A 26520-nucleotide genomic window follows, 5' to 3' on the forward strand; every position below is an offset into this window, starting at 1 on the left:
CATGACCTAGAGGTGGCTTTCTTAAGAATCAGGTAGCCATAGACAGAAACATGGCTATTTGAGACATCCCTGCATAATGTTGGTCACCAACCTTAGGCGGTCTCTGGGACACAGTCCGTGCAGCATGTCAGAACCCTAATAGTTTAAGGGACAGCATGTATTAGGAAAAGACCATCTTTCTTATGCGTACAGTTTCACTGATGGACCCTGGAATATCAGTATTGTGTGAGGTACAAAAACTATTTTAAAAATAGTGAAACCCGATTCTGTTAGTAATTTATACACTAAACAAACTATCATTGGAAAAATAATCACAGTCATTCTTGTATTCAGCTATAATTCTTCTTTATTTGCCTGCTAAATATAGGGGAACATTAGTATTGCTCTCGACTTAATAGAAGGCATTATAGGCTTGAATGGCAATGCAAGGAACTAAAGGGCTATGATCTTGCTCTGGGTTTTGTAGAGTGTGGTAATGCTATGTGACTGAAGCAAACCTTTCAGGTACTTCTGCTGGACTGAGATCATCAACAGAGCACTCCTGCTGAAAAAGCAGGAGTTAAGTCTAGCAAGCAGCTAGCAATGGCATTCCAAAAACTCTTCAGCAAACTGGCTTCCACTTCCACTCCAGCTTCGTTACTGCAAAATAAAACAAGAGACGAACAAATGTGAGGACATCTACAAAAAAAATACATTGAAAATTATACATTAATGTGTAGATGTGGTATCAAATGTGAAAAGAGTCCCTGCATCAGGCGGTAGTCCAGAGGGCTCAGCAGACCAGATCTGGTTTCATGACAGTCATGTTGGCTTCCCAGGTTGGAAGTCTAAGGAGTGCAGTTACATGTCCACCTTCCTTCAGGATCTTCACAGTCCTGCATCATTCCCTAAAATGCAATACCTAAACCAAGAAGGGAAAGCGAGTAGGAGTTCTACTGAAGTCCAACTCATAAAATGCACCCTGGCATAAAGCAGAGACAGCAAGGATCCTCTTGTATTTCTTTCTGTGTCGATTTTCTTTGCTTGATAATGCTGCTATCATTAGAGGAACGATTACAAACATGTCTTTATTTGTCTGCTTCTGTTTGTTCCCAGTTGATACAGTGAGACTGTCTGGAACAGATAAGATAAACTTGACTAATGAAGATAGACATTTGCAGCAGTGAAGACCAAGTGGACAAAAGAAAGCATCAGAGACGAGATGGAAAGGAAACTAATTTCTAAAACATAGTCTGATAGAACACTATGATACAATGACAAGGGAGGAAATTACTAGAACTTTCAATTTTAGGTGTTAACTCGTGACAGAGGAAAAAACAATCCAACATGGCCAGAGGAAAATAAAGGAGGCCAATTGTTCTTTCATGGTTAACTCTTTCAGTTTTACACTAGATTAGACCGTAGGCAGGAGTAGAGGCCCAAAAGACCTAGGCTTTGGAGCTGGCTCCAAGATGTGTCTAAGGGCTCAGGGAGTAACTAAGGCAGAAAGGAAATTTAGTAGCATTGTGAAAAGCATACACCTTCCACATCCTTTATGATAAATGGTATTCAGTAGAGTGGAAGAAGGAAGGAAGAAAAGCATTAAGGTTGAGAGGCAGCTCTGTGTAGCACTGAAGGGTCCAGCCATAGCCAGCCATTAGCCATAAGAACCAGATCACTCATTTTCTGAGATTCTCTGAAATGACTAAATTATAGATCTCTTATATTGATAACAAATAAAACTTAGTATCTACCAAATTTTCCTCAAGATGTCCTCATGTGGTAGATAATACTGTGAATGATATTTACATTCATCATTTGGCTTGCATTTATAAAATGTTATGACTTATATATGCTAAACAATATATATATACCTATTAATTCAAATTACAACATGATATCTTGATGTTATTTTACAGTGAATAAAATCAAAGTCCAAGAATATTAAATGCCATATGTAAGGCCACTCTATCACATAGTCAACCTTAATTTAATCACAGTTTCTACTTCTTTTCATTGTTGTTATAGCCACGAATTACTCTATCATAGCCATCTCAATGCAGATATTGAGTAAGCCTTGTGTTCTGTCATCAGAAATGTGTATACATATGTTTACATTGAATGAAACATTATATACCCTATGGCTCTCAGGCACTGTATGCTGAGGAGTAACTGTACTCCTGTACATGTATAAAGAGGCTGAAGCAGGGTGAACAGTTCAGGCCAGGCTCATCCTCGCTCTCCGATGCTGCTGGGAGAACAGAGTCATGTTTGGCCCTCTGATAGGTAGAGCTATCATCTTAGATGCAGTCTGAAGTTTCTCCATTCCTTTGCCAATTTCAATATAACTAAACACAAGAGGAGCAAACGTAAACACGTAAGAAGATGAAGACAAATAAATCAATAAAGCGTCCTTATCTTCAAGCTGACACTCTGATTAGACCCAGCTTTCCATCGCCAACTGAACAAGCAACACACTTATTTGGGCTTTAAGAAAATATTGGAAGGAACTTAATACACTTAAAACTCATAATTCTGAGGAGAATCAACTCCAATGGCTTCTTGCCACAGCTGAGTTTGGTTAATAAATGAGCGGAGCCTGTGAAACGTTAAGCCAATGTTGCTTTTCTTTAGAATGGGCAATGTAAATAGGTTTTTATGCCCCTGTGATATAAATACTCATATATTTTCCTGCAAAACAAAGGCAAAATGATCTGCCTTGTTGAACTTGAGATATAAAACCAGATTTCATACATCCAGCATTCAAAACTACTTCCAAGAAATACACACACTGACATTAAATAGTTTTCTCCCATTAAGAATTTAAGTCATTTGAGTCACTTGTACATACTTATAAGCTTTCCTCGATGAGAAGACATCTGTGTAATCACACACACACACACACACACACACACACACACACACACACACACACACAAATTAAAGCTTTGTGTCTACCTTTAAGTGAAATGTTTCAGCAAAGACTTTGCTATGTTTGGTTCAACTAGAAGATGCTGAGAAACCGTTAGGAGACCGAACTTTGAAGAAACACCTGTCTAGAGAATCTCCTCTTGGTGCTCCGTGAGAGCTTGCAGCTGCACTGATCTTGGTCCTAAGACATTCCTGACAAGAAAGAGTTTGTACCTTTGATTATGACGGTCAAAAGGGACTGAGATTTGCGTGGATTGTCTGCTCTCGTGGGCAAGGTAACTTTGGTAGCTGCGACATTTCCTGACCCCAATTAACCTTGTAGAATGTTTGAATAAAGCAACTGGACTGAGCTGAACCCCTCTGCTTCTTGGAAAAACAAAGGCTTAATATCTTGGTGAACTTCTTTTTTGACAAAGGTACCTGTGACCAACATGAAACAATCCATGATAAATGGTATTATGGTTTATTATCCATAGAACAAAGCCTAATTAAGGAGAGGGAGGGAACTTGGTGGGGGAGGGCATGGGGATGTGAATGGGGGTCACTGGGGACCAGTTGTGGGAAGAGACAGGAGAGAGGGACAGTGGGCCAGGAGAATGAATGGAAATCTGCAGCTGTCAGGGGTCGGGGGTTAGTGATCATCTCTGGGACTTGTCAGGGACCTGGGATGTGAGAGGCTCCCAGGAGTTTACTGGGGTGACTTTAGCTGAGACTCCTAGCACTGGGGAAATGGAAACTGAAGTGGTCACCTCCCATAGGACACCAACCTCCCCACAAAACTTTTGTCCTATCTATAACAATCCAGAGGCACAGACGGAGCAGAGACTGAGTGAGTGGCCAGCCAATCATTGGCCTAACCTGAGTCCTATCCCCTGGCAAGCACTAAGCCATGGCATTGTTAGTGATACTCTGTTATGCTTACAGACAGAAGTCTAGCATAACTTCCTAGGTAGGGCCGTAGCAGCTGACTGAAACAGATGCAGAGCCCACAGCCAAATATTAGATGGAGCTGGAGGAGGAATTGAGGGCCTTGGAGGGGATAGGAAGTCCATAGGAAGACCAACAGAGCCAATTAACCTGATCTCTAAGGGAGTCTCAGAATCGAAGTACCAAAAAACAAAAAGAGCACACATAGGCTAGACCGAGGCCCCACACACGTATGTAGCAGACGTGCAGTTCAGTCTCCATGTAGGTCCCCAACAACTGGAGCGGGGCTGTCACTATAGCTGTTGCCTGTCAGTGAGAGGGAATGTGCCAGTCCTGCAGAGTCTTGATGTGCCAAGGTCAGGGGATACCCAGAGGGGTCTTCCATCCTCTCAGAGGAGAATGGGAAGGGGGATAGTGGGACAGACGGTATGAGGGGGGACCAGGAAAGGGGGATGACAGTGATCATAATTAAAGGAATCAGGAAGGGAATCAGGATCAGGAAGTAAAGTGAATAAGTAAGCAAATAACTAAGAGAAAACGTCCCCTCTCTCTATAGCAGTGGTTCTCAACCTTCCTAATCGTGTGACTCTTTAATGAAGTTACTCGTGTTATGGTGACCCCTCAATAATGAAAGTTTGTTTCATTGCTACTTCGTAACTGCAATTTCGCTACTGATACAAATCGTAATGTAAATATAGGACAAACAGAATATCTTACATGTGACCCCCACCAAGGCGGTTTGCAAACCACTACATATAGCATGCCATAGAATCTAGTTACTACATAATGGACACTTAAAGCTAAATATTCAATCTGTGTCCAAAACTACTGTTCTGTAGAACACCTGAGATCAAAATAGCTACTAAGCTTGACCTTACTGCTTTGTTTGTTGCTGTTTTGAAAATCATTCTGATGTCAGATCTAAACAAAGCCATGAATGGATTACGGGGCCTGGTTTTGCAGGTCTGTGATCCCATAATCCCAGCTATCCTATTCTGATGCCTGGTGCCTGCTCAGTTCACAGCTCGCAGCACTACACAATTTACATTTCACCTGCTAAGATGCCTTTGGAGAAAACACTTCAGATGGCTGGGCTCACACCTCTCCTTAATAGATTCGCCCAAAGTCTTAGAACGGAACGACAAACGAGACTCGTTTCTTCCTGTTACTTAGCTGAGAGGCTCTCTAGGTTTTTCCTACAAAAATCAAAAGAGAGATGGAAGTTTAAAATACAGGCTTCACCTTCCCAGTTGAACATACTGGAACATATTTCTCTGTCCTCCTTTTCTCGAGGTATGTATTTTAAAAATGTGTCAGTAATACTACCCTTGTTCTTTGAATTGTTTAGAAATCCTTTTGGGAACTAGATGGGAGTTTTGTGAGACCCTGGGAAGTCTTTCTCAGGCTTTAGCCATCTTTTCTTCAAAGTACAAACACATCTCTAGCTCTTGCTCTTGCTCTTGCTCTTGCTCTTGCTCTTGCTCTGGCTTTCTCTCTCTCTCTCTCTCTCTCTCTCTCTCTCTCTCTCTCTCTCCCTCTCTCCCTCTCTCCCTCTCTCTCTCTCTCCCCCTCTCCCTCTCTTCCTCTCTCCCTCTCTCCCTCTCTCCCTCTCTCCCCTCTCTCCCTCTCTCCTTCTCCCCTTCCTTCTCCCTCTTGCTCTGTTCTATTTCCCAGAGTAAACTAGCACCTGATTACTCTACTTCCTAAAGATGTTTAATTCTTTTTTTTATGTAAAAATCAGGCACAGATGAGTTCCCCAATTACCAGAGAAATCTGGGACAAGCTCTGGGTTACAAGCAGTACACTGATGCCTTGTACTTGAGGATAACTAACTTATTTTTCCTTGAGAGAATAGACTTAATTGACTGTCTGGCTGGCTTTATGATAAGAACTCCCCCAGGTTTGTAATCTCTGAATGTATTATCCATGATAAACATTGCATTCTGCTGAGTTGATGCTATTAAATATGTGGCAACACTATCTGTTGTTGAAAACAACATGAGGGCTTGCAGAAAGAGGAACTGGGGAGCAAGCATGGAGAGAGTTGGAGAGGGGGAGGTGGGATGACCATGATGGAAATGACAGGACTTCTGGGTGGAGTTATCAAGAAGGAATCGTTAAAGGGGGACATATTTTACCTACAGAGACTTGGGCTTATGACAGAGGAAATAATGACAAGACAGTCAGTGTGATGGTTTGATGTTGCTAACCCTGGGGATAGGGATGGCCTTCTGGATGTCTTGACTAGAGATGGCCATTTTGTGTGCCTGTTATGAATACATCTATCTTCGTTGAGACAAATTCATTCTGGTCCTCTAGCAAGTTATGTGTCAAAGTTTGTGGCCCTTCTTTAATCATCAGATAAGCCAGGTTTAAAGTTCACTCTTGAAAGCCCAGCCTTGAATTCTTAACAATCCAAGATTTATACACGTTTGATTTTGAGAAGTGAGTTGGAGACATTATATTTACTTTAAGTCAAACCAGAATGTGGAGGCGGTTCCTGTGAGCAACTGCCTTTTTATCCTTTCTGTGTCCATTGTCAGAATGGGGATGTTTGTCTGGTAGACAAGACCCCAGGACATCAACAGAGTCTTTGGAATTCACCTTAAGATTGGCACACAAACTTCATTTGCCACACAGCAGCAGATCAATCACTGTTCCTTTATATCAGGAACAGAATTCTGACAACCCTTAATATCTATCAAAGTCTGCAAAGGAGAGGGGGTAAGAAAACAAGAGAACACCTGGGGGGTGTAGCTCCATAACAGTGTCTCCCAGCATGCACAAGCCCTTAAATTCAACCCCCAGCACCCAATACACAAATCATTATAAAACTGGGAGAGAAATTTGCAGAGTATGAGTTTCATGGAAAACTAGTGACTAATTAACTACTGTGTTATTGAGAAGGAAATCTGTCCTGTTCTGGAAGTTAGTTGATCCTGAAGCTGAAACATAAGCATTTCAAGGTGTCCTTCACAGAAGACAGAAGAGGGCAAGTTGGTTAATACGCTGCTCTGTACTGTGGCACTCACAGTTAATCCTAGAAAGAGAGTAGTGAGTTATAGAGTGGTTTGTGGATCAAAGAATGTACATATAAGGATGCATATATGTTTACATGTGTATAAGCATATCTAATGCTGAATTTATAAGATATGCTTCATGCAAGCAGAAATAACTACTTGTAGCAGAGTACAAAGTTCTCTCTATCCCCACACAGAGATTATTAATCTGAGGCAAGAAAGGCTCACTGTAAAGTGTTAAATATTCCCCTATTTGGAGATTATTATGTAACTGTGGACAATACAAATAATCAAAAGTAGCCTTCTTTCAAAATTCTTCAGCCAGTTGATACATGCTTGAATTGATTATTTAGAAAGCTAATCTGGTTATCTGAGAAAATTCATCCATGGCCATATTAGCGTGTGCTCGTGCATGTTTATGTACATGTAGGCATGTGTACATATGAGCATGGGTATATTATGTATATGTGTATATATGTGTATATATATATATGTGTGTGTAAGTATGCATGTGAGTGTGTATGTGTATGTAAGCCTATGTATGTACTTGAGTTTATATGTGCATGAGTTTACATGTGTGTATATATGTGTAAGTGTGTACGTGTGTATTTGCTTAGGCATATGTGGATATGTTCCTGTGTAATGCACATGTTTATATATGTGTGTGCATTTGTAGGCATGCATGTGAGTGTGTAAATGCATGTGAATGTGTAATTCTATGTGTATAGGTGTATATATGTGTGTATGAATGGAAAGTTTTAATCTCCCAGGCATATAGTCATGACAATTGCTTTACAAGAACAGAATATTTTTCTTTAATCTGTTCTTTTTATACAGAAAAATAAATAATAAGGCAAGGGTGTGGAGAAAAGGCACGGCTTAAGAAGTTGTAGACAGTTGATGAATTGCTCCAGAATGTTCAAGTGCTAGTAACACGCCACACTGGCAGCAGAAGATAACCTCCATTCATTATTTGTCTCCTTTTGTGCTAGCCAGTTTTACCGCTCACCAATGTTACCACTTAGGTCCTTTAATGATGGCTTGCATATATTCTAAGTCTAGCTCAAAATTGTTCTTTAAATATTACCCAGTGGCTTAATTTTAAGTCTTGAATCAGTTTGGATGGGTCCCAGCACACCAGAGGCAGAGTTAGGCAGATCTCTCTGAGTCTTAGTCTAACCTAGTTTACAAGGTGAACCCAGGTCAGTCAGAGAAACACAGTGAGGCCAAAGTCTTAAAATAACAACAAAGGGGATCCTGAAGAAAACCACCAAACAATCTGGGATGTTGCCAAGGCTATTGATGACACTGCACAAACGGATAGTGAGACTCTATTGCTGAGAACACCACCTATACAAATCATTGACCATGGAGCTGGGTCTACTTGGAGCCTTCATCCCTGGAGAATAGTATTTACGGTACCCGTAGAAACCAGTTATTCTGTACACTACCAAAGCAGAGAGGTAATACGAACCCAGCTCCCAACCCTTGTCCACAATTGCGAGCAGCGTGTAAGATGTGCCGGTGCAATATAGCGGCATAAAGCTCGCAGGAGTAACCAACCAGCCCCTGCTTTGAGTTGAGGCCCATCCCGTGAGATGGAACCCATGCATAGTGCTACTTGGGTAGCCAAGAACCTGAGACTGTCTAGTCATGGGACCTAGATGAGAAAGAAATTCTATTGTTCTGTTAAAGAAATGTGGCAATAAAGTGACTCCTAATGGCACTCGGCTGCACTCATAGACCAATACCCCGCTCAGCCACCATTAGAGAACCTTCTTCCTGAAGCGAATGGGAACAAATACAGAGACCCATGGCCAGACAATATGTAGAAAGTGAGAGAGCCTGGAATACTTAACTGTAGAAAGGATGTTTCCACCTAATCTCTCCCGTCATGGCTCAGGGAACTCTGAGGGAGTGTGGGCAGAAAGAGAATAAGAGCCAAAGGGACTGGAGGACACCAAAAAAAAAAAAATCATAGCCTTCTCAACACAACAAGCTGGTACACACATGAATTTACATGGACAGTAGCTACATGCACAGGACCTGCACAGATCCACATGGAGTCCTAGAGTTGAAAGGGGACATAGACACACATGCCTATCCCTAACCAAGAAGCTATCTCATTTGACAGACCCTTGAGGTGAAATGTTCTTTTTCTGTAAGAGAATCTCACTGGGGAGACAAGCCACTCTTTAAGGTTGGTCCCCATGCACAGCAGTAAATGGCTGGCACAAAATGAAGCCAACAGCATTTTTGAGATTTCTTTGTCTCTTAATGTAAAGTCAGGGAATTTGGGGTTTTGTTTGTTCATTTTCTTCTAGTTTACAGATTCTTATTATGGCTTCAAGTTTTTTGTTTTCATGGGGCCCCTGAGTGTGCAGACATGTGCATATCTGCATCCATGTGCTTTTTTTGGGGGGGGTTCGGTTGTTTTGTTCCAATTTGTTAGTTTTTTATTTGTGTTACATTATTTTACTATTATTCCTCATACTTGTTTGTTTTCTAAGACAGAAAGTATGGATCCATATGGGAGATACATTAGGAGGGAACTGAGAGGAGTAGGGAGAGGGAACATTGTAAACAGAATATATTATATAAAGACTATCTGTTTTCAATGAAAAAAAACAAGTTTTCAAAGCGCACACACAAAACACAATAAAATTATCTGTCTAACTATGATGGTTTGTATATGCTTGGCCCAGGGAGTGGCACTATCAGGAGGCCTTTTTGGAATAGGTGTGTCACTGTGGGTATGGGCTTAAGACCCTTATCCTAGCTGCCTGGAAGTCAGTCAGTTCTATAGAACTCTTAGCTTTGCTTGGACCATACCTGTCTGGACTCTGCCATGTTCCCACCTTGATGATACTGGACTGAACCTCTGACCTGTAAGCCAGCCCTAATTAAATGTTGTTCTTTATAAGACTTCCTTGGTCATAGTAGTAAAACCCTAACTAAGACACTACCCTATGTTATTTGGCAACTCAAAGCAGTGTTCTATATTACCTAAAGTTGGTAGGTTCTCAGTTCAGTATTACTGTCTAGCCTAGATGCTTTTTGTTGTTTACATAAACATCTGATTTTTCCTTATTTCATATCAACACTACTAATAATAAGACAATGTGGCATATGTGAATTTGCATCAAATTTATAGAGTTTGAAATACAGGTAATAATATTTCATGTTTTAAATATTTATCAGAAAAAAAGCAAAATTTATTCAACTATTTTCGTATTTGGGTAACACGAATCTTAAACTCCTTTGACTGAAATTGGCAAATATTCCACAAATGTATGTAAGAGAAAAAGGAACTAGATAACACAGGAGCAGACTTAGAGACAGAGACTGTAAAGACCCTTATCTACATTAAAGTTTTTAACTTAACTGCTAGGCAAAGTGTAAGAGAATGCTTAAACCAAACTTCTAGGCAATCGACTGGGATTTAACACTGGATAGTGCCTATGTTTCCCAGCTATTCCAGGGCACTGGCTTCCCTCAGCCTTAGGTGGTTTGCTGCAAAACCAGACTAATAAAAGTACTTATATTCTACGACAGCTAAAGAAAGTGTGTGATTTTCCAATATGCACTATGTTTTCAATAATTTGTTCCATATATTCACTTTCAATTCAACAAGAAACTAGTGTTATACGATAGTCATGCTCAATTGAGTTATATAGTTTTTCACACAGATGTGTCTACATGTGCTAGAGGTAACATGTGTTTCCATATTTATAGTCTCAAGGAACCAAAAATCCCACCCTGAAGTATATTACTCCAAATGTATAACCAGAAATATATGCAATGGTACTAGTGTGAACTATTCATCATACATCTTCATTTCACTCTGTCATCATTGCAGAAAACTAGCAGACTTTGCACAATGATAGTTCTAAAATTTGTCCAAATAGAAGGTTAGGAGAGCAATTGCCTAGCGTGTATATGGCTCTGGGTTCAATCTTGAGTACCACCAAACATTAATAATAATGATGATGAAGAAGATGATGATGATACTATTGTTAATACTAAAATGTAAACAATAATAAATAAATAAGTAAATAATAACTTTAGCCTAGAATGGTGACACACTTCTCTAATCACAGTGGAGACAGGAGAATTTAGAGTTTAGGGTCATCTTTGGATATACAGAAATTTCAAAGCCACCCTGAGCTGATTTTAACTTATTTCATAACAACACTAATATTGAGACCCTATCTCTTAAAATTATATACATAAATATACACAAATCTTCTTCAAAGTGCATGAACTGTCTTTGAAACATAAATTAATAATCCAGACTTTAGATTTGTCCTTAAACATAGTAATGGGAATGTCAGTTTATGAAAATAATATATTATATTATAACCTAAATTGTGAATACTTCTTGAAAAGCAAATTTTGAATTTTATTTTGGATTTTATTTTTATCCTTACTTCTTTGTTTCATAATGTTTTCTCCTACCCCTCATAAAATTGAAGGTTTCTGTAAGGCAAAGGACACTGTCAATAGGACAAAATGGCAACCAACATATTTGGGAAAGATCGTTACCAAACCTACATCTGATAGAGGGATAAGATCCAAAATATACAAAGAACTCAAGAAGTTAGACTACAGAGAATCAAATACCCTTATTAAAAATGGGGTACAGAGCTAAACTGAATTCTTAACTGAGGAATATTGAATGGCCATAAAGGACCTAAAGGAATGTTCAGCTTCCTTAGTCATCAGGGAAATGCAAATCAAAACAACCCTGAGATTCCACCTCACACCAGTCAGAATGGCTAAGATCAAAAACTCATCTGACAACAGATGCTGGTGAAGATGTGGAGAAAGAGGAACACTCCTCTATTGTTGGTGGAATTGCAAGCTGGTACAACCATTCTGGAATTCAGTCTGGTGGTTCCTCAGAAAATAGGACATGGTACTACCTGAGGACCCAGCTATACCACTCCTGGGCATATACCCAAAAGATGTTACAACATACAACAAGGACACATGCTCCAGTATGTTCATAGCAGCCTTATTTATAATAGCCAGACACTGGAAAGAACCCAGATGCCCTTCAACAGAGGAATGGATACAGAATGTATCTTATTATTATGCCTTATCCAGTTGATATCCCTGTGAGTCTGCTCCTTTTTTGAAGGAAACAGAGTAGTGATAGATCTGGGGGGAAAGGAAGGCTGGAACTGGGAGAAAGGAAGGAAAGGAGGCTATGGTCAGGATGTGTTGTATTGGAAAAATAAAGAAATAAAGATAAATAAATAAAATAAGTAAAAATAAATGTGTATGGTCCTTTTCTCCTTTCAGGGATAAGCAAATCCTTTAAATTTCACAATTTCAAACTTAACAGGTAAAATCAGGTGCTTGCTGCTGATCTTGATAAGCAGAGTTCTGTCCCAGGTCCTACATAGTAGAAAGAACCAACCATTGTCCTCCGATGTCACATGCACCTTGTGACATGCTTACTTGCGCACACACACACACACACACACACACACACACACACACACATTAATTTGATGTAAGACTTACATTTTCTCATATTTTCCACTTTATCTGAAACATTGTTAAAACAAAAATTCAGCATACTTCTTTGAGGACCACAAATTAAACCATACATAGAACTTTTTGCTGAATTACTTTCTTTGAGCATTATGGCTTCTGTAAAGATAAAAGGAGGGGGGTTAAAATTTAACCTCTGTTTGTCAGCTTAAATATGAATATACCTAAAAATTAGTCCATGAAATCAGGATGTATTGGCAGATCCGGCTTGTACTTTCCCATAGATTCTTGCCATGTAAAGAACTCATTTGTGGAGTTGGAAATGTGGACAGGGAGTAGAGCCATCCTCTGTCCCAGTAATTGACAGCCTGCTAGCCCAGCAATTCTGACTAAAACACAATGCATATTTCACAGGACATAAACCACACTCAACAATGAGCAGTGGGTTTTATGGTTGAACAAAAAATTGCCTAAGACTGACAACTGGGTTTGTCCAAATGTTGGGTGTAGGTGGAATTCCAGTTGTTCCTCTACATACAGCAAGAAAAAACTTACTAAATCATCAGGTTCTTCAAAGCTACACTGTCAACCAGGTAATCATTATCTTGTTGAGGTTTGGTCTGTTGCTATGTATTGTAGTGCTGAATACTACCCCTCTCCTCCCCCTACCCCTGCTAAGGCTGGTTGCTTCCAGGGATTGGGAAATCCTCAGGTACAACAAATGATACCAATGTAACCTCCCCAGCAAGTTATACCTGATTGGTGAATAAAGATACCTACAGCCTGTAGTTGAGCAAAAGACAGGTAAGGAGGACTTTGGTTCCTGGGCTTGGAATCAGAGGAGGAGGAAACCAGGAGGAGAGGACAGAGAAGAGAGAAGTGAGGAGAGGAGAGAGGAAGACATTACTGTGGCAAGGGATCATGAGACTGGCCATGAGGATGACCAGTCCGAGCAAGATCAGCCTGGATGGAAGTTATAACTCAGAGTTATTGATAGAGAAGTAGATACCAATAGCTTAGAGGGTAGAGATCTGCCCAGCTCTAGTGCTTTAAAGGCTTATTATAAATAGAAAGGATGCATATCTTTTATCTGGTGACTAAATGATCAAAGGTGGGATAGAAACCCCTGATTAATTATTACTACAACATTATATGTTTTTTAAAAAGTTATGACAAGGTGGCCTCCAAGGGCAAAAGTTCACTTAACAAAGTCTCCAGTGCTAGACATGAGATACTCTCTTATCAGTTGTTGGTTGGGACCTTCCAAGGGGACTCCCAACCCACACAGCCTATATTGTTATTGACCTCGATTACTCTCAGAAGTAGAAGGTTGGTCCCTGTTTTGGAAGGTTGGTCCCATGTTTTAGCATGCACTTCAGAAACAGAGCCAAGATGCCCATGAGCTGAGACCGATATGAATACCTTCCCCCTGAGTACTAAATAGCTTTCATAACGCCCAGAGGCCCTAAACAAACTTCCAAAGCAGGGAAGCAATCAGCAGTCCTACTAGCTATAACATTTATTAACTACAACAGTGACCAGCACGGCACATAACCCTCAGAGTACAGTAGTGGCATGCATACCTTGGCAGTACCAACATCTCTCTAATGGGACTAAAATCAAGAAGTAAGTCATGCCTGGTACTGGAAATACAGCCAGCTAACAAGGAACAATGAAGTCACGGGTATCGGGAAAGAACCCACAACTACTACTTTACTTAGCCAGATAAAGAGGACTGAAAAAAAGCACAAGCAATAAAAATGTAGAGTTATTGGAGCCAGCTCCAATCATACATATACAAAATACTACCATACCCAAGGCTCAGAGAACATTGCTAAAGACTGGGGAGGCTGCTGTGAGATCCTATCTCCTAGTTATGTCAGAAACTACTTCGCTACAATCTCACCAGCAGACTACCTAAGCGTGAGCAGAAATAGTGACCCGATAGACACACGAAGGTGGAAGGGGAAACGCCCACAGGGCTCTACCCTACAACTACAGACAACTAGGGCAATCTGAGAGTGGAAGAATAGCCTTTCCCGGGGAAAAGCAAAGTGTCTTTCCAGTGCCTGATGCTCAGCCTGAAAGCATACATACAAGCCCCATTATACAGATCGTGCCAGTTGTATTTAGGAATACATATGCATGCACATACACACAGGTAATAACAATCAGTAAGAAACAGGGGCCATGAATGAAAAAATAGCAAGGACGGAGGAAGGCCAGGGATGAATGTTGTAATTATATAAAATCTCAAAACTAAAAATGTCACGATTTTGTTAATACTGAAAGAAATAAGATTGGCTTGCTTCTACAACCAACGTGACAGAGATCTCCACTCCTACCTTACGTTACCTCTTTAGAGTCAAGAGTGTCATGTTCAGGTATTGTCACCATGGGATGACCTGGTTTCACAGAAAAGTTGCCCGGCTTGTGATCAGGAGCCAAAGTGAGGAGAAACATGTTTAGATTTCATTTCAATAGATATTTAGATAATGACATCTAATATTTTGCTGTAAACAGTAGATTTTACCAAATGTAAATATTGGTACTCGTGTGTCATTTCAAATGTACCAGAAGTGTTTGTCAGGAATCAACTCCAATCGGCTTAGGAATACAGCAGATATTGTCATTAGTTACTTATTGAGTGAATGCTCAAAACACTGATAAATTTTATAGAAAAAAGTCTAAGATGAAATTTGTATTTCAAGTCTCAGACACTGGTTCTGATAATATAATTCCAAAGTAATAACATCTCATGTTAGGACTCACATTAAATATACATACATTTTGAGAGAGTATATATTTCCCGGGATAATACAATATTATACATTGCTGTGAACTTCAATAATCTCAAAACACAGAAACTTCATACATTTGGTAATTCCACCAGATTAATATTGTTACAATGCAATTCAGCATAGTAACATTTAACAGAGGAGGTTAACAGAACTTCCTCTATGTTGGAAGTTTTATTTTTATTGCACGGATTTTCTGAGTACTATGCAGACCCTTAAACTCACTAAGGTAGAGAGAAGGCCACAACATGCCCGTAAAGATCAGACTATGACACAGAGAATTTGTACTGAAACACAATTTCCTACCCCCTGCCTTTTTTCTCACCGCACAGCTTGATGACATAGTGATCCTCCCTCAGCCTCCTGAATGCTGGGATTATAAACTCATGTTTCCACTCCTAGCCGTCTACTCTCTTTGTGTCACCTCTATTGCTCCAACTTTAAGGTGTTTGAAACCATTTGCCAGGCACATTCCTTCTGTCAGTGGCAAATCAGGGTGACAGAAAGGAATGGACCCCTCCACTTTCAATAGGATCCTGCTTTGAGCAAACAATGGATGATGACTGCCTCCCAGTTCTTCAAAGCAGTAACTGAGACAGCCCTGGGGACTCTGGCCCTGGCTGCTGGGAAGACTCCCTGGTCTCTCTGCTGGCACTTCATCAGAGAAGCTGGCACTGCTCGAGAAGCTTTGAAGAACTGCGCTTGTTTTTATTTAAATTTCTAACCCTTAAACCCTATCCCAGCTACAAATCCTTTGCTTGCCTATCACGGCATCAGGAATCCTCCTCAGCACCACTGGCTAAATAGAGTGAAGCCACTCAAAGCTCTAAATAACCTAGGAAGCAACTGAAAGCATCCACTGTCACATGGTCTCACGGTCTCACTGACACTAGGCTTTACTTGGAATTGTGCCCTTTGTACTGCTCAAACTTCCAACCTGGGTCACCTATGCTGGACACATCAGCCTCTTAAAAACACCTAGGAAGGGTAATACGGTATTTGTATGACTCGCCATTGTTTTGTAATAGCACATTCTTACTATTTTAATTTCCTAATACTTACAAGAAAAGCAACCTGAAATTTTAAACTTCCTAATCCCCTAAAAAGCGTTGTTGAGATTGGAAAAGCAGCCGAGTCGCATGTGACACCTACATTCAGGTTCTATTCCTTCTTTCCCACACAGGCACTCTTTACCTTAAATCAAGTTCATCATCACTTCAAATTTCAAAACCTATGTAGTGATACCCCAGTCAACAAAAGAGAACGGTGACCAGCGGATCATAAATAATTATATTAAGTCCCAAATTCCTTCCACTTGGCCTAAGGACGCTCTTTGAGTACAACAGATTTGCTCTCCCATTTTCTCCAAGGCAGCTGAAGTCTGCTGGCCTCTCGTAAAGGTCATGAGTTCAGTCACAACAATTCATGAGGTACTGACGTGCTAAGCTATGCACACGTGTCTTCTCGTTAAGGAATTTGGTGTTTTGTTTGTTTTGTTTTTAGGGTCTCACTTCACTTTTTAGCCAAGGCTTTCTTTCCAATTCTGAGTCTCCTCTTCCTGTCTCTCGGGTGCTGGGGTTACAAGCACACCACACCTGCCTCTTCTTTCAGACATCGAATGTCTAAGCCCTGCCTCACAGATAAACTGAAGCACCAAGACACAGAATTATTTATTTCATGGCCGGAAGAAGCAATAGGGAGGCATAACTGGAAGCTGGGGGACAGTTTCCAAAGATGGAGCAATTGAAAAACTGAGGGGAGGTGTCCATCGGAGCTCTGGGTACTGTAGGCAAGCAAGGGGCACATGACGAGCTACTCCAACTTAAACAGAGCCACTGTAAATGATAAACGAAATATGGATGGCCAACCAAAGAGTCCATTCCAGATGGGGGCAGCAAGGAGAAAGGCGGAAAAGGAGAGGGGAGGAAGGGATGGATAAAAATGATGTCTAGGAAAAGAAATGGGATCAAGCCTGGGTCTCTCTCTCTCTTTCTCTCTCTCTCTCTCTCTGTCTGTCTCTCTCCCTCTCTCCCTCTCTCTCCCTCCCTCCCTTTCTCTCTCCCTCCCTCTCTCTCTCTCTCCCTGTCTCTCTCTCTCCCTCTCTCTCTCTCTGTCTCTCTCTGTGTGTCTCTCTCTCTCTGTCTCTCTCTCTCTCTCTCTCTGTCTCTCTCTCTCTCTCTCTCTCTCCCTCCCTCCCTCCCTCCCTCCCTCCCTCCCTCCCTCTCCCTCCCTCCCCTACTTTCCAGGAATCACCGGAGCAGCAAAGGGATGTGCTGACTAGAACAGGTAAAACTGTAAATGGTCAAACCTCTGCTGAATGTAGATATTTTGTAAATCTCAAGGAAGAGAGATGTGGAGAGATGAGGGCAATAAAACACAGTAGAGGCGTCCTGAAAGAATCGGAACAGGAACGGTTTTAGAAATATACTAAAGTAAGTTGTACATAGATGCTACACAAAGAAAAGACACATACAGAAGGACCCCAAGCCTACATATGTGGCTGCTATGTTCAGAAAAACAAACTACTACTTAGCCTCAAAGAAACAAGGTAACTGAAAGGTTACGGGTCTCCTCTCAGCGTTACTTAGCAGAGGGCAGAGATGGAAATGGAATGAAATGAGACAAAGTATCTTTCCATCTCAGGTGGAAACCTCAGTCTTGCGTGCCACGTAACAGCCGAATTAGAACCTTGTACATTAATAACTGCAGTATTTAAGTAGCACATCCATTTGCTTTTCACTGCACTTGATCACAGCTGCAAGCGACCCAGGATAAAACCGGACCACGTGTTGACCACCTGGGGGCTTCCTCACCCAGCTGCTGTTTCTCCAGAGACCACGTGACCTTCCATAAAGAGATGCAATGATGAATTCTCCCCAGCCGGATGTGTACTGAGACTCCAACGACTCAACGGAAGACACTTTGCAAAGCACAGTAAGCCTGCACATGACAAGTGGGTTCCAATCCTGTGACATTTATGGAATAGCTCCTGTCTGGACCAGGATTTTCCTTGACTGCCAGAAACTCTAAAGAGGAGGAAGTGTTGCAGGAAGTTTTACCACCCTGAGATCACCAGTGTAAGACAGACTGTTCAGAATTTCCTCCCTTAAGATTGCTTTTCCAAGTTCATCAGCCATACCTCATAAACCTTCACACCATATACCTTCTTCTGTCTCTACACTTAGCAACTCAAGGTCTTGAAAATCTACTGAAGCAAAAAGGACAATGTACTGCATGCTCCCTCAGTATAAGTCTGTTAAGATGAGACCACAAGTCCCAGGGAGTCCTAAATTATATGCCAGTCATCTCTGTGTTGTCTGTGCCACAATAGACAACTCACCCAACACAAAGAACAAATTGATATGGAAAAATAAATCAAACAAATAAAAATGAATTACACTGTTAGAAAAATTATTTACAAAAGTAATGAATTCCAAATTTGTGAACAGTTAGAATTTGTTCCAGTGTCCAGAATGTCTCACAGGAGACATAGAAGACTACAGGGAGAACAGCAGGTAAGTTCTATTTGACTCTCACAATTTTTTCTTTTTAAGAAGCCATTATTTGTCAGTGTTTAACTCCCCAGATTCCTTACAGCTTCTTATTTCTGGTTTCTCTTGAACTGTGCAAAGGTCTACACATGAGGTTTGTATGTGGGTCTTCTGGGTCTGCCTAACAGCCCTGCCCTTAGAAATTAGAAGCAGCTGAAGATCCCCATCCAACATGGTCCGGTCAATCCTACAATGAGGGGGTGACAGTTCAGGGGCTATCTGTGGTCAGACTCAAACTCATAAACCTAATTGTTTCTCTTGTATTGGAAATCTGTTTGGCCAATCAAAGCTAATCAAGGGCTTTGACCCCTGATTTCAAACATTTCATGGTGCAGAGTACATTCTAGAAGTTTCTCATATGTGCACAGGAAGAAGCAAGAAGGCCATGAAACTGCATTTCTAACAACTGCTGCTGCAATTCAATTAGAGAGGCCATGAACAACATTCTCCTATCCAAAGAGGAGGGAAATGTGCTTCAGACTGTGCCCAGTCACGCCTCCAGTTGACTGAATTCAAAATCAGCTGTGCCTAATCCATTAACTTACATGGAGGTTATGTAATAAAATTATCCACTATGGATCTTTTTAATTTTACACCTATTAATGTGCCAGGCATGTTGCTAGATGTCATGAACATAGTAGTAAATAGTATCCTGATCTAGATTACAATTGAGTGTGAGAGATAAATATGATTTATGATCTCATTAATATTTACATATTAATTTGTATGTTAATGATAGTATAGTCATATTAATATAATTATAGAATATCATATTAATTACATTGCATCATTATACTATGTTATGATTTAATTAATTAAATCATTATACTATGATATGTAATTATGGTAATATAATTATATAATATATGATACATAATTATAGTTATATAATTATAATAATAAATAAAATAACTAGGCTGTGAAGGTACATTACATTACTTTAATCCCAGCCCTCAAGAGGCAGTGGCAGGAGGATTTCTGTGAATTCAAGATCAGCATAGTCTACAGAGCTAATTCCAGGACAGCTAGGGTTCAATAGAGAAGCCCTGTCTCAAAAACAAAACAAATTTGAAAAACTACAATATAATTAATATGCTAACAATATAAACACATAAAGATGCATTAATAGATAATACTCTGGGTGTTGCGAGGACTTAGTCCTCATAGACCTGAAACCAGTCTAGAAGGATATGAGGGAAACTTCCCAATGAACCGAGTTACCTCCTGGAAGTAAGAAAGAGGAAATATGCGTGCAAATCCACTCACTAAAAAGCAATCATAATTAGGATGATTGGAAGGTAGGGAGAAAATTCAGAGGGAAGGGATAAGGTGAGTGGCTGAGGAAATGGCAGCCGAATTGCTGTGCAGATATTTGCGAGCATCAACTCCACTTCAGAGTCAATGAGTAAGCTCTTCAATTTGCTAAATGAATGAGCACTGCAAAATTAGTTTGTTTCATTTCCCTCCAAAGACTAGAGGCTGCAAGATGATACGCCCTGCTGTATCCTAGCAATTGTACATCTAAAGGACTGTAACTCATAATCCCTGGCCTGGGGCAGCACAACACATCAGTGCCCTGGGTCTGTCTTCATGAAAATCAGTACACCATATGTCTGCAATGAAAAACTGGTTTCCACCTGCTTCAGGAAAATGCCACTACTTCCAAAGGAGAACAGGCTATATGTCCTAATCATTCCTTTCGTTTTAGCTAAATTTAAAAAGTGAAGACAGAACACTTAGATGCTATATAACTCATAAAAGATCACAGAAGATAGAAAATTAGTTGCTTTGAAGATAGCTTAACTATTTCTTGTATTTAAAAGAAGGCACTTTTTGGCAGTGTCTAAAGGTTTACAAATTTGTCTATATATCAGTGCCCTATATGACCTCTCCATGTTTCAGTTTTTCAACTCTTTTTTTTAAAAGATTTATTTATTTTTTTTATATGAGTACACTATAGCTATTTTCAGACACACCAGAAGAGGGCGTCAGATCCCATTACAGATGGTTGTGAGCCACCATGTGGTTGCTGGGAATTGAACTCAGGTCCTCTGGAAGAGCAGTCAGCGTTCCTAACCATTGAGCCATCTCTCCAGCCCAGTCTCTCAACTCTTAAAATCTGCCTCAGGCTGAGTATAGCTCAGCGTTAGAATATCTGCTTACTAGATGTAAGACTCTGGGTTTGTTATCCTTCACTACCAAAATAATAATAAATAGTATAATTAATTAATCAATTACAATAAAATATTGAGCCCAGTGGACTAGGATTATGGTAGGAAGAGATAGTTGGTTTGAGAAATGGTAGTGGGGTTGATACTTAAGGGATATCATGTGCATTATGGAAGGTCATGATGAAACTTATTACTTTGCAAAATTAATATATGACAGTTTAAGAAAAGCTAGGCCCTATGTAGCTGCTCTCAAGTCTCTTTTACAGTTGGCCAATTTATTGCCTCCATGATTCTTTAGAAAATACTACTGATTGAGAATGACACAACCTCCACATGAAAGTTCTTTCCTTTAAGAAGTTTCCTGTTTTCGACCACAGCAGAGTTCCAAGTTTCAGCCTTCAACTGGGAACAAATCTCCCTGTGAACATGATCTGAGGTTGTTAAAAAGAAACAAGCCGAGAAAGAAATTAGGGAAACGACACCCTTCATAATAGACCCAAATAATATAAAGTACCTCGGTGTGACTTTAACCAAGCAAGTAAAAGATCTGTACAATAAGAACTTCAAGACACTGAGGAAAGAAATTGAAGAAGACCTCAGAAGATGGAAAGATCTCCCATGCTCATGGATTGGCAGGATTAATATGGTAAAAATGGCCATTTTACCAAAAGCAATCTACAGATTCAATGCAATCCCCATCAAAATACCAATCCAATTCTTCAAAGAGTTAGACAGAACAATTTGCAAATTCATCTGGAATAACAAAAAACCCAGGATAGCTAAAGCTATCCTCAACAATAAAAGGACTTCAGGGGGAATCACTATCCCTGAACTCAAGCAGTATTACAGAGCAATAGTGATAAAAACTGCATGGTATTGGTACAGAGACAGACAGATAGACCAATGGAATAGAATTGAAGACCCAGAAATGAACCCACACACCTATGGTCACTTGATTTTTGACAAAGGAGCCAAAACCATCCAATGGAAAAAAGATAGTATTTTCAGCAAATGGTGCTGGTTCAACTGGAGGGCAACATGTAGAAGAATGCAGATCGATCCATCCTTATCACCCTGTACAAAGCTTAAGTCCAAGTGGATCAAGGACCTCCACATCAAACCAGACACACTCAAACTAATAGAAGAAAAACTAGGGAAGCATCTGGAACACATGGGCACTGGAAAAAATTTCCTGAACAAAACACCAATGGCTTATGCTCTAAGATCAAGAATCGACAAATGGGATCTCATAAAACTGCAAAGCTTCTGTAAGGCAAAGGACACTGTGGTTAGGACAAAACGGCAACCAACAGATTGGGAAAAGATCTTTACCAATCCTACAACAGATAGAGGCCTTATTTCCAAAATATACAAAGAACTCAAGAAGTTAGACCGCAGGGAAACAAATAACCCTATTAAAAAATGGGGTTCAGAGCTAAACAAAGAATTCACAGCTGAGGAATGCCGAATGGCTGAGAAACACCTAAAGAAATGTTCAACATCTTTAGTCATAAGGGAAATGCAAATCAAAACAACCCTGAGATTTCACCTCACACCAGTGTGATTGGCTAAGATCAAAAACTCAGGTGACAGCAGATGCTGGCGAGGATGTGGAGAAAGAGGAACACTCCTCCATTGTTGGTGGGATTGCAGACTGGTAAAACCATTCTGGAAATCAGTCTGGAGGTTCCTCAGAAAATTGGACATTGAACTGCCTGATGATCCAGCTATACCTCTCTTGGGCATATACCCAAAAGATGCCTCAACATATAAAAGAGACACGTGCTCCACTATGTTCATCGCAGCCTTATTTATAATAGCCAGAAGCTGGAAAGAACCCAGATGCCCTTCAACAGAGGAATGGATACAGAAAATGTGGTACATCTACACAATGGAATATTACTCAGCTATCAAAAACAACGAGTTTATGAAATTCGTAGGCAAATGGTTGGAACTGGAAAATATCATCCTGAGTGAGCTAACCCAATCACAGAAAGACATACATGGTATGCACTCATTGATAAGTGGCTATTAGCCCAAATGCTTGAATTACCCTAGATCCCTAGAACAAACGAAACTCAAGACGGATGATCAAAATGTGAATGCTTCACTCCTTCTTTAAATGAGGAAAAAGAATACCCTTGGCAGGGAAGGGAGAGGCAAAGATTAAAACAGAGACTGAAGGAACACCCATTCAGAGCCTGCCCCACATGTGGCCCATACATATACAGCCACCCAATTAGACAAGATGGATGAAGCAAAGAAGTGCAGACCGACAGGAGCCGGATGTAGATCGCTCCTGAGAGACACAGCCAGAATACAGCAAATATAGAGACGAATGCCAGCAGCAAACCACTGAACTGAGAATAGGTCCCCTATTGAAGGAATCAGAGAAAGAACTGGAAGAGCTTGAAGGGGCTCGAGACCCCAAAAGTACAACAATGCCAAGCAACCAGAGCTTCCAGGGACTAAGCCACTACCTAAAGACTATACATGGACTGACCCTGGACTCTGACCCCATAGGTAGCAATGAATATCCTAGTAAGAGCACCAGTGGAAGGGGAAGCCCTGGGTCCTGCTAAGACTGAACCCACAGTGAACTAGTCTATGGGGGGAGGGCGGCAATGGGGGGAGGGTTGGGAGGGGAACACCCATAAGGAAGGGGAGGGGGGAGGGGGATGTTTGCCCGGAAACCGGGAAAGGGAATAACACTCGAAATGTATATAAGAAATACTCAAGTTAATAAAAAAAAAAAAAAAAGAAAAAAAAAAAGAAAAAAAAAATCAGTTCTTAGTTCTTCCACTGTTTGGGTGTTTCATAAACACTACTGAGTTTTACAGAGCTCGGCTGTGTGCTCCCTGGGTGCCCTGTGTGTGCTCGGCTGATGACATGTAGACACATGTCACATATCCATTGTTTTCTGTGTCCACAGAGTGCTCCATGATGAATGCTGATGACCACATTCCAAACTCAGTTCTGGAGATACAATAAGAAAACAAAAAAGGCTTCTGCTCTGGTCTCTGGGACAGATCTCAGAGTTCCCCACGTATATTTATTTTACTCTTAGCCTTTCCTGTCCTGAGTTATGAAGTAAAGCTCAGGACATTCCCTTTCTCCAAGGACAGTGCTCTGTGTTCTAAAGGACAGCTTATGGCACAATGGAATGCTTCTGTCCACCCTACGTTCAGTCTGTTACAAATAAATTCCATTTCTTTTTGTTTATTCACATTTTACCTGTAGTTGTTTCTTTCTCAAGCAGAAAACCACTCCCTGGGGACTTAACTATTCACTTTATCTTCGTGCAGACTTCCCAGGCAATAATAAAAAAAAATGGAACAAAAAATCATATGCCAATACCATCCTGGGGCAGAAAATGGATTTCAGAAATTGAGATTGAAGTTAACAAGGAAGTATGTTGGCTGTTCTTCTTGTCCTTCCTTTAAGGATACATTTAGTTGCTTAGAATTACACATAAAATATCATTTTCAGTTCTTTTTTATATCCCAATGCTCTAATGCAACCACAAACCAAATATCTATTTTTTTTCACAAAGGAAATATTAGTAAATTGTTTTGTCTCTATTCTTTATCTTCTGGGTCATACAAGAATTGCTCTTTTATTTGTGTGACACATAATAGAAAGTAAATGGATCTATAATAAAGGCTCAATTACAGAATTATTTTCCAGTTCCAATTTCTCTTCCTTACTCTCAATCGAGATCGTTTTTTCACTGAGAGCAAGTTCCCTACAAACAGTAGGAAACCAGTTCCAGAGCCTGACGCTTTGTCAACGCCTGTAAACTGAGGTATCACAAGTACTCGTGCAACTATTTAGACTGAGTAATAATTAGGAAATGGTCTGGCCATCTCCCATCCCTCTTCATGGACCCAATGCTGTCTGTCTGTCGTCGTCGTCGTCGTCGTCGTCGTCCTCCTCCTCCTCCTCCTCCTCCTCTTCCTCCTCCTCCTCCTCTTACTCCTCCTCTTCCTCCTCCTCCTCCTCCTCCTCCTCTTACTCCTCCTCCTCTTACTCCTCCTCCTCCTCCTCCTCCTCCTCCTCTTCCCCCTCCACAGCAGGAGGTCTACTAAGAGCTCCTCTTCCCCAGCAGCACTGAGGATGGATAGGCACTGCTGGGGAGGGACAGTGTATATGAGTGGGTAGTAGAAAGGTGAGCTAAGGAGAATGAAAATACCAGTAATTGAAGGGTTTCCCTAAGTAAGGTGCCTAGCCACCCTTTGTTGGCATTGAAACCCCACTTCTCCAGTCATATACCTCTATGCATGGCTTCAATATATATTTTTAAAATATGTAAGCTATAGCGAAGACTTTATTATGCTCCTTTTATACCTTAGAACTGTCAGGATGCCAGGTGTCCCTTGCCTCTTTAGGCCATCCCTTACCTAGGATTTGCCAACAGATATTGTAATTGGGCTTTTGGTCATGTCTGTTCCTGACACATTTCAAAGAGATTTCCCATTTGAAAAGGGTGTTTTCTATTACTTCTGTGTTCCTCTCTAGAAGCACAAACACAATTTCCATATTAAAGAAAAGCTTTTATTCAAATTCAAACCACAAGATAAGTAGATTATTTACTGATGTAAGTATCTTACAGGAAAACTCCACCTTACCATTACATTTCAGCAATCTCAATGGGTAAGATCTAGAAAATTAAAATGATAATATCGGTGGCTGGGAACATTAGTTCAACTTGTGTTTGCCTAGCATGGTCCCAAGGGAAACCATGAGACCAACCAGCAGCACCATTTAAATCAGTCCCAGTGGTTCCTGCCAAAACTCCCATACTCAAGAAGCATAGGGGAAAAAAATAAAAAAATTAAACAAACAAACAAAAAAACCAGAAGTCCATTTTACTATACCACATTTGTCTAAGGTATCAGATAGAATTGTAGCATCTCTTAGATTTTTCATTCAAATGTGGACGATAAAACCTAAGGCCACAGAATATTTGTCCCCCCCAATAAAAAGCTCCTTTAAAACTTCTTTGTATTCTTCTTCAATAAGAAAGAAAAATGCAGGATGGTATTAAAAGAAATATTGGCAGCAAGGGCAGACAGTTGAAATGCCTTCATCAGGGTCTCACTGAACTAAGCAAATGTTTACTGAGAAGTATGTCCTCACCTTCCTAAACTTCTGCCACCAACAAGACAGACTAAAGTTGGGGAGGAGGGTGCCTGCTTCACGTATGGACAAGTTTCTTTTTATATCCCTCTACCTAGGTGTTAAACCAAAGAGAGCACAACAGTGCTTTCTCCCTGCCCCACCCTACCCCCATTAGGATTCTCTTGCTTGCTTACAAGAAGCGTTTGTGAAGAGCACTTATTCAATAACCTAATACTTACTCAGTGCCCTACCCTCGGCTCTCTCACTGAAGAACCTGATCTTCGCTGCCTTGAGAATTATGGCCAGGTGCATGCTGTGAAATGCAAACTCTATTTCCTCCCTTAGTTTCTCCATTGGAATGAGGTACAACAGGTGGCATATGCCTATATGACTCCACACTTAAACAGCACAAATACAGGCAATACAAAAGAAGGGACAAAAGCATGTTGTCTGAGGAAAGCTTTAAAAACTCTTCAAGTAGACTTTGCCTCACTAAAACTACACTTCTGACCACCTCCAA

General features: G+C 40.5%; 1 protein-coding gene across 22 annotated transcripts in view; it reads right to left on the reverse strand.

The window, feature by feature from the left end:
• Positions 1 to 328: 328 nt before the first annotated feature.
• The window catches only part of Mlip (muscular LMNA-interacting protein), a 269627-nt gene continuing 243435 nt past the window's right edge, over positions 329 to 26520 (reverse strand). For all 22 annotated transcript variants that reach the window (XM_039082515.2, XM_039082514.2, XM_063266137.1 and 19 more), the window contains one exon: positions 329 to 639. In XM_039082515.2, the coding sequence (XP_038938443.1) occupies positions 637 to 639 (3 nt within the window). In that variant the 3' untranslated portion in view covers positions 329 to 636. The remainder of the gene's footprint in view (positions 640 to 26520) is intronic.

The sequence above is a fragment of the Rattus norvegicus genome, chromosome 8, assembly GCF_036323735.1.
Source record: "Rattus norvegicus strain BN/NHsdMcwi chromosome 8, GRCr8, whole genome shotgun sequence".
NCBI classification, from domain to species: domain Eukaryota; kingdom Metazoa; phylum Chordata; class Mammalia; order Rodentia; family Muridae; genus Rattus; species Rattus norvegicus.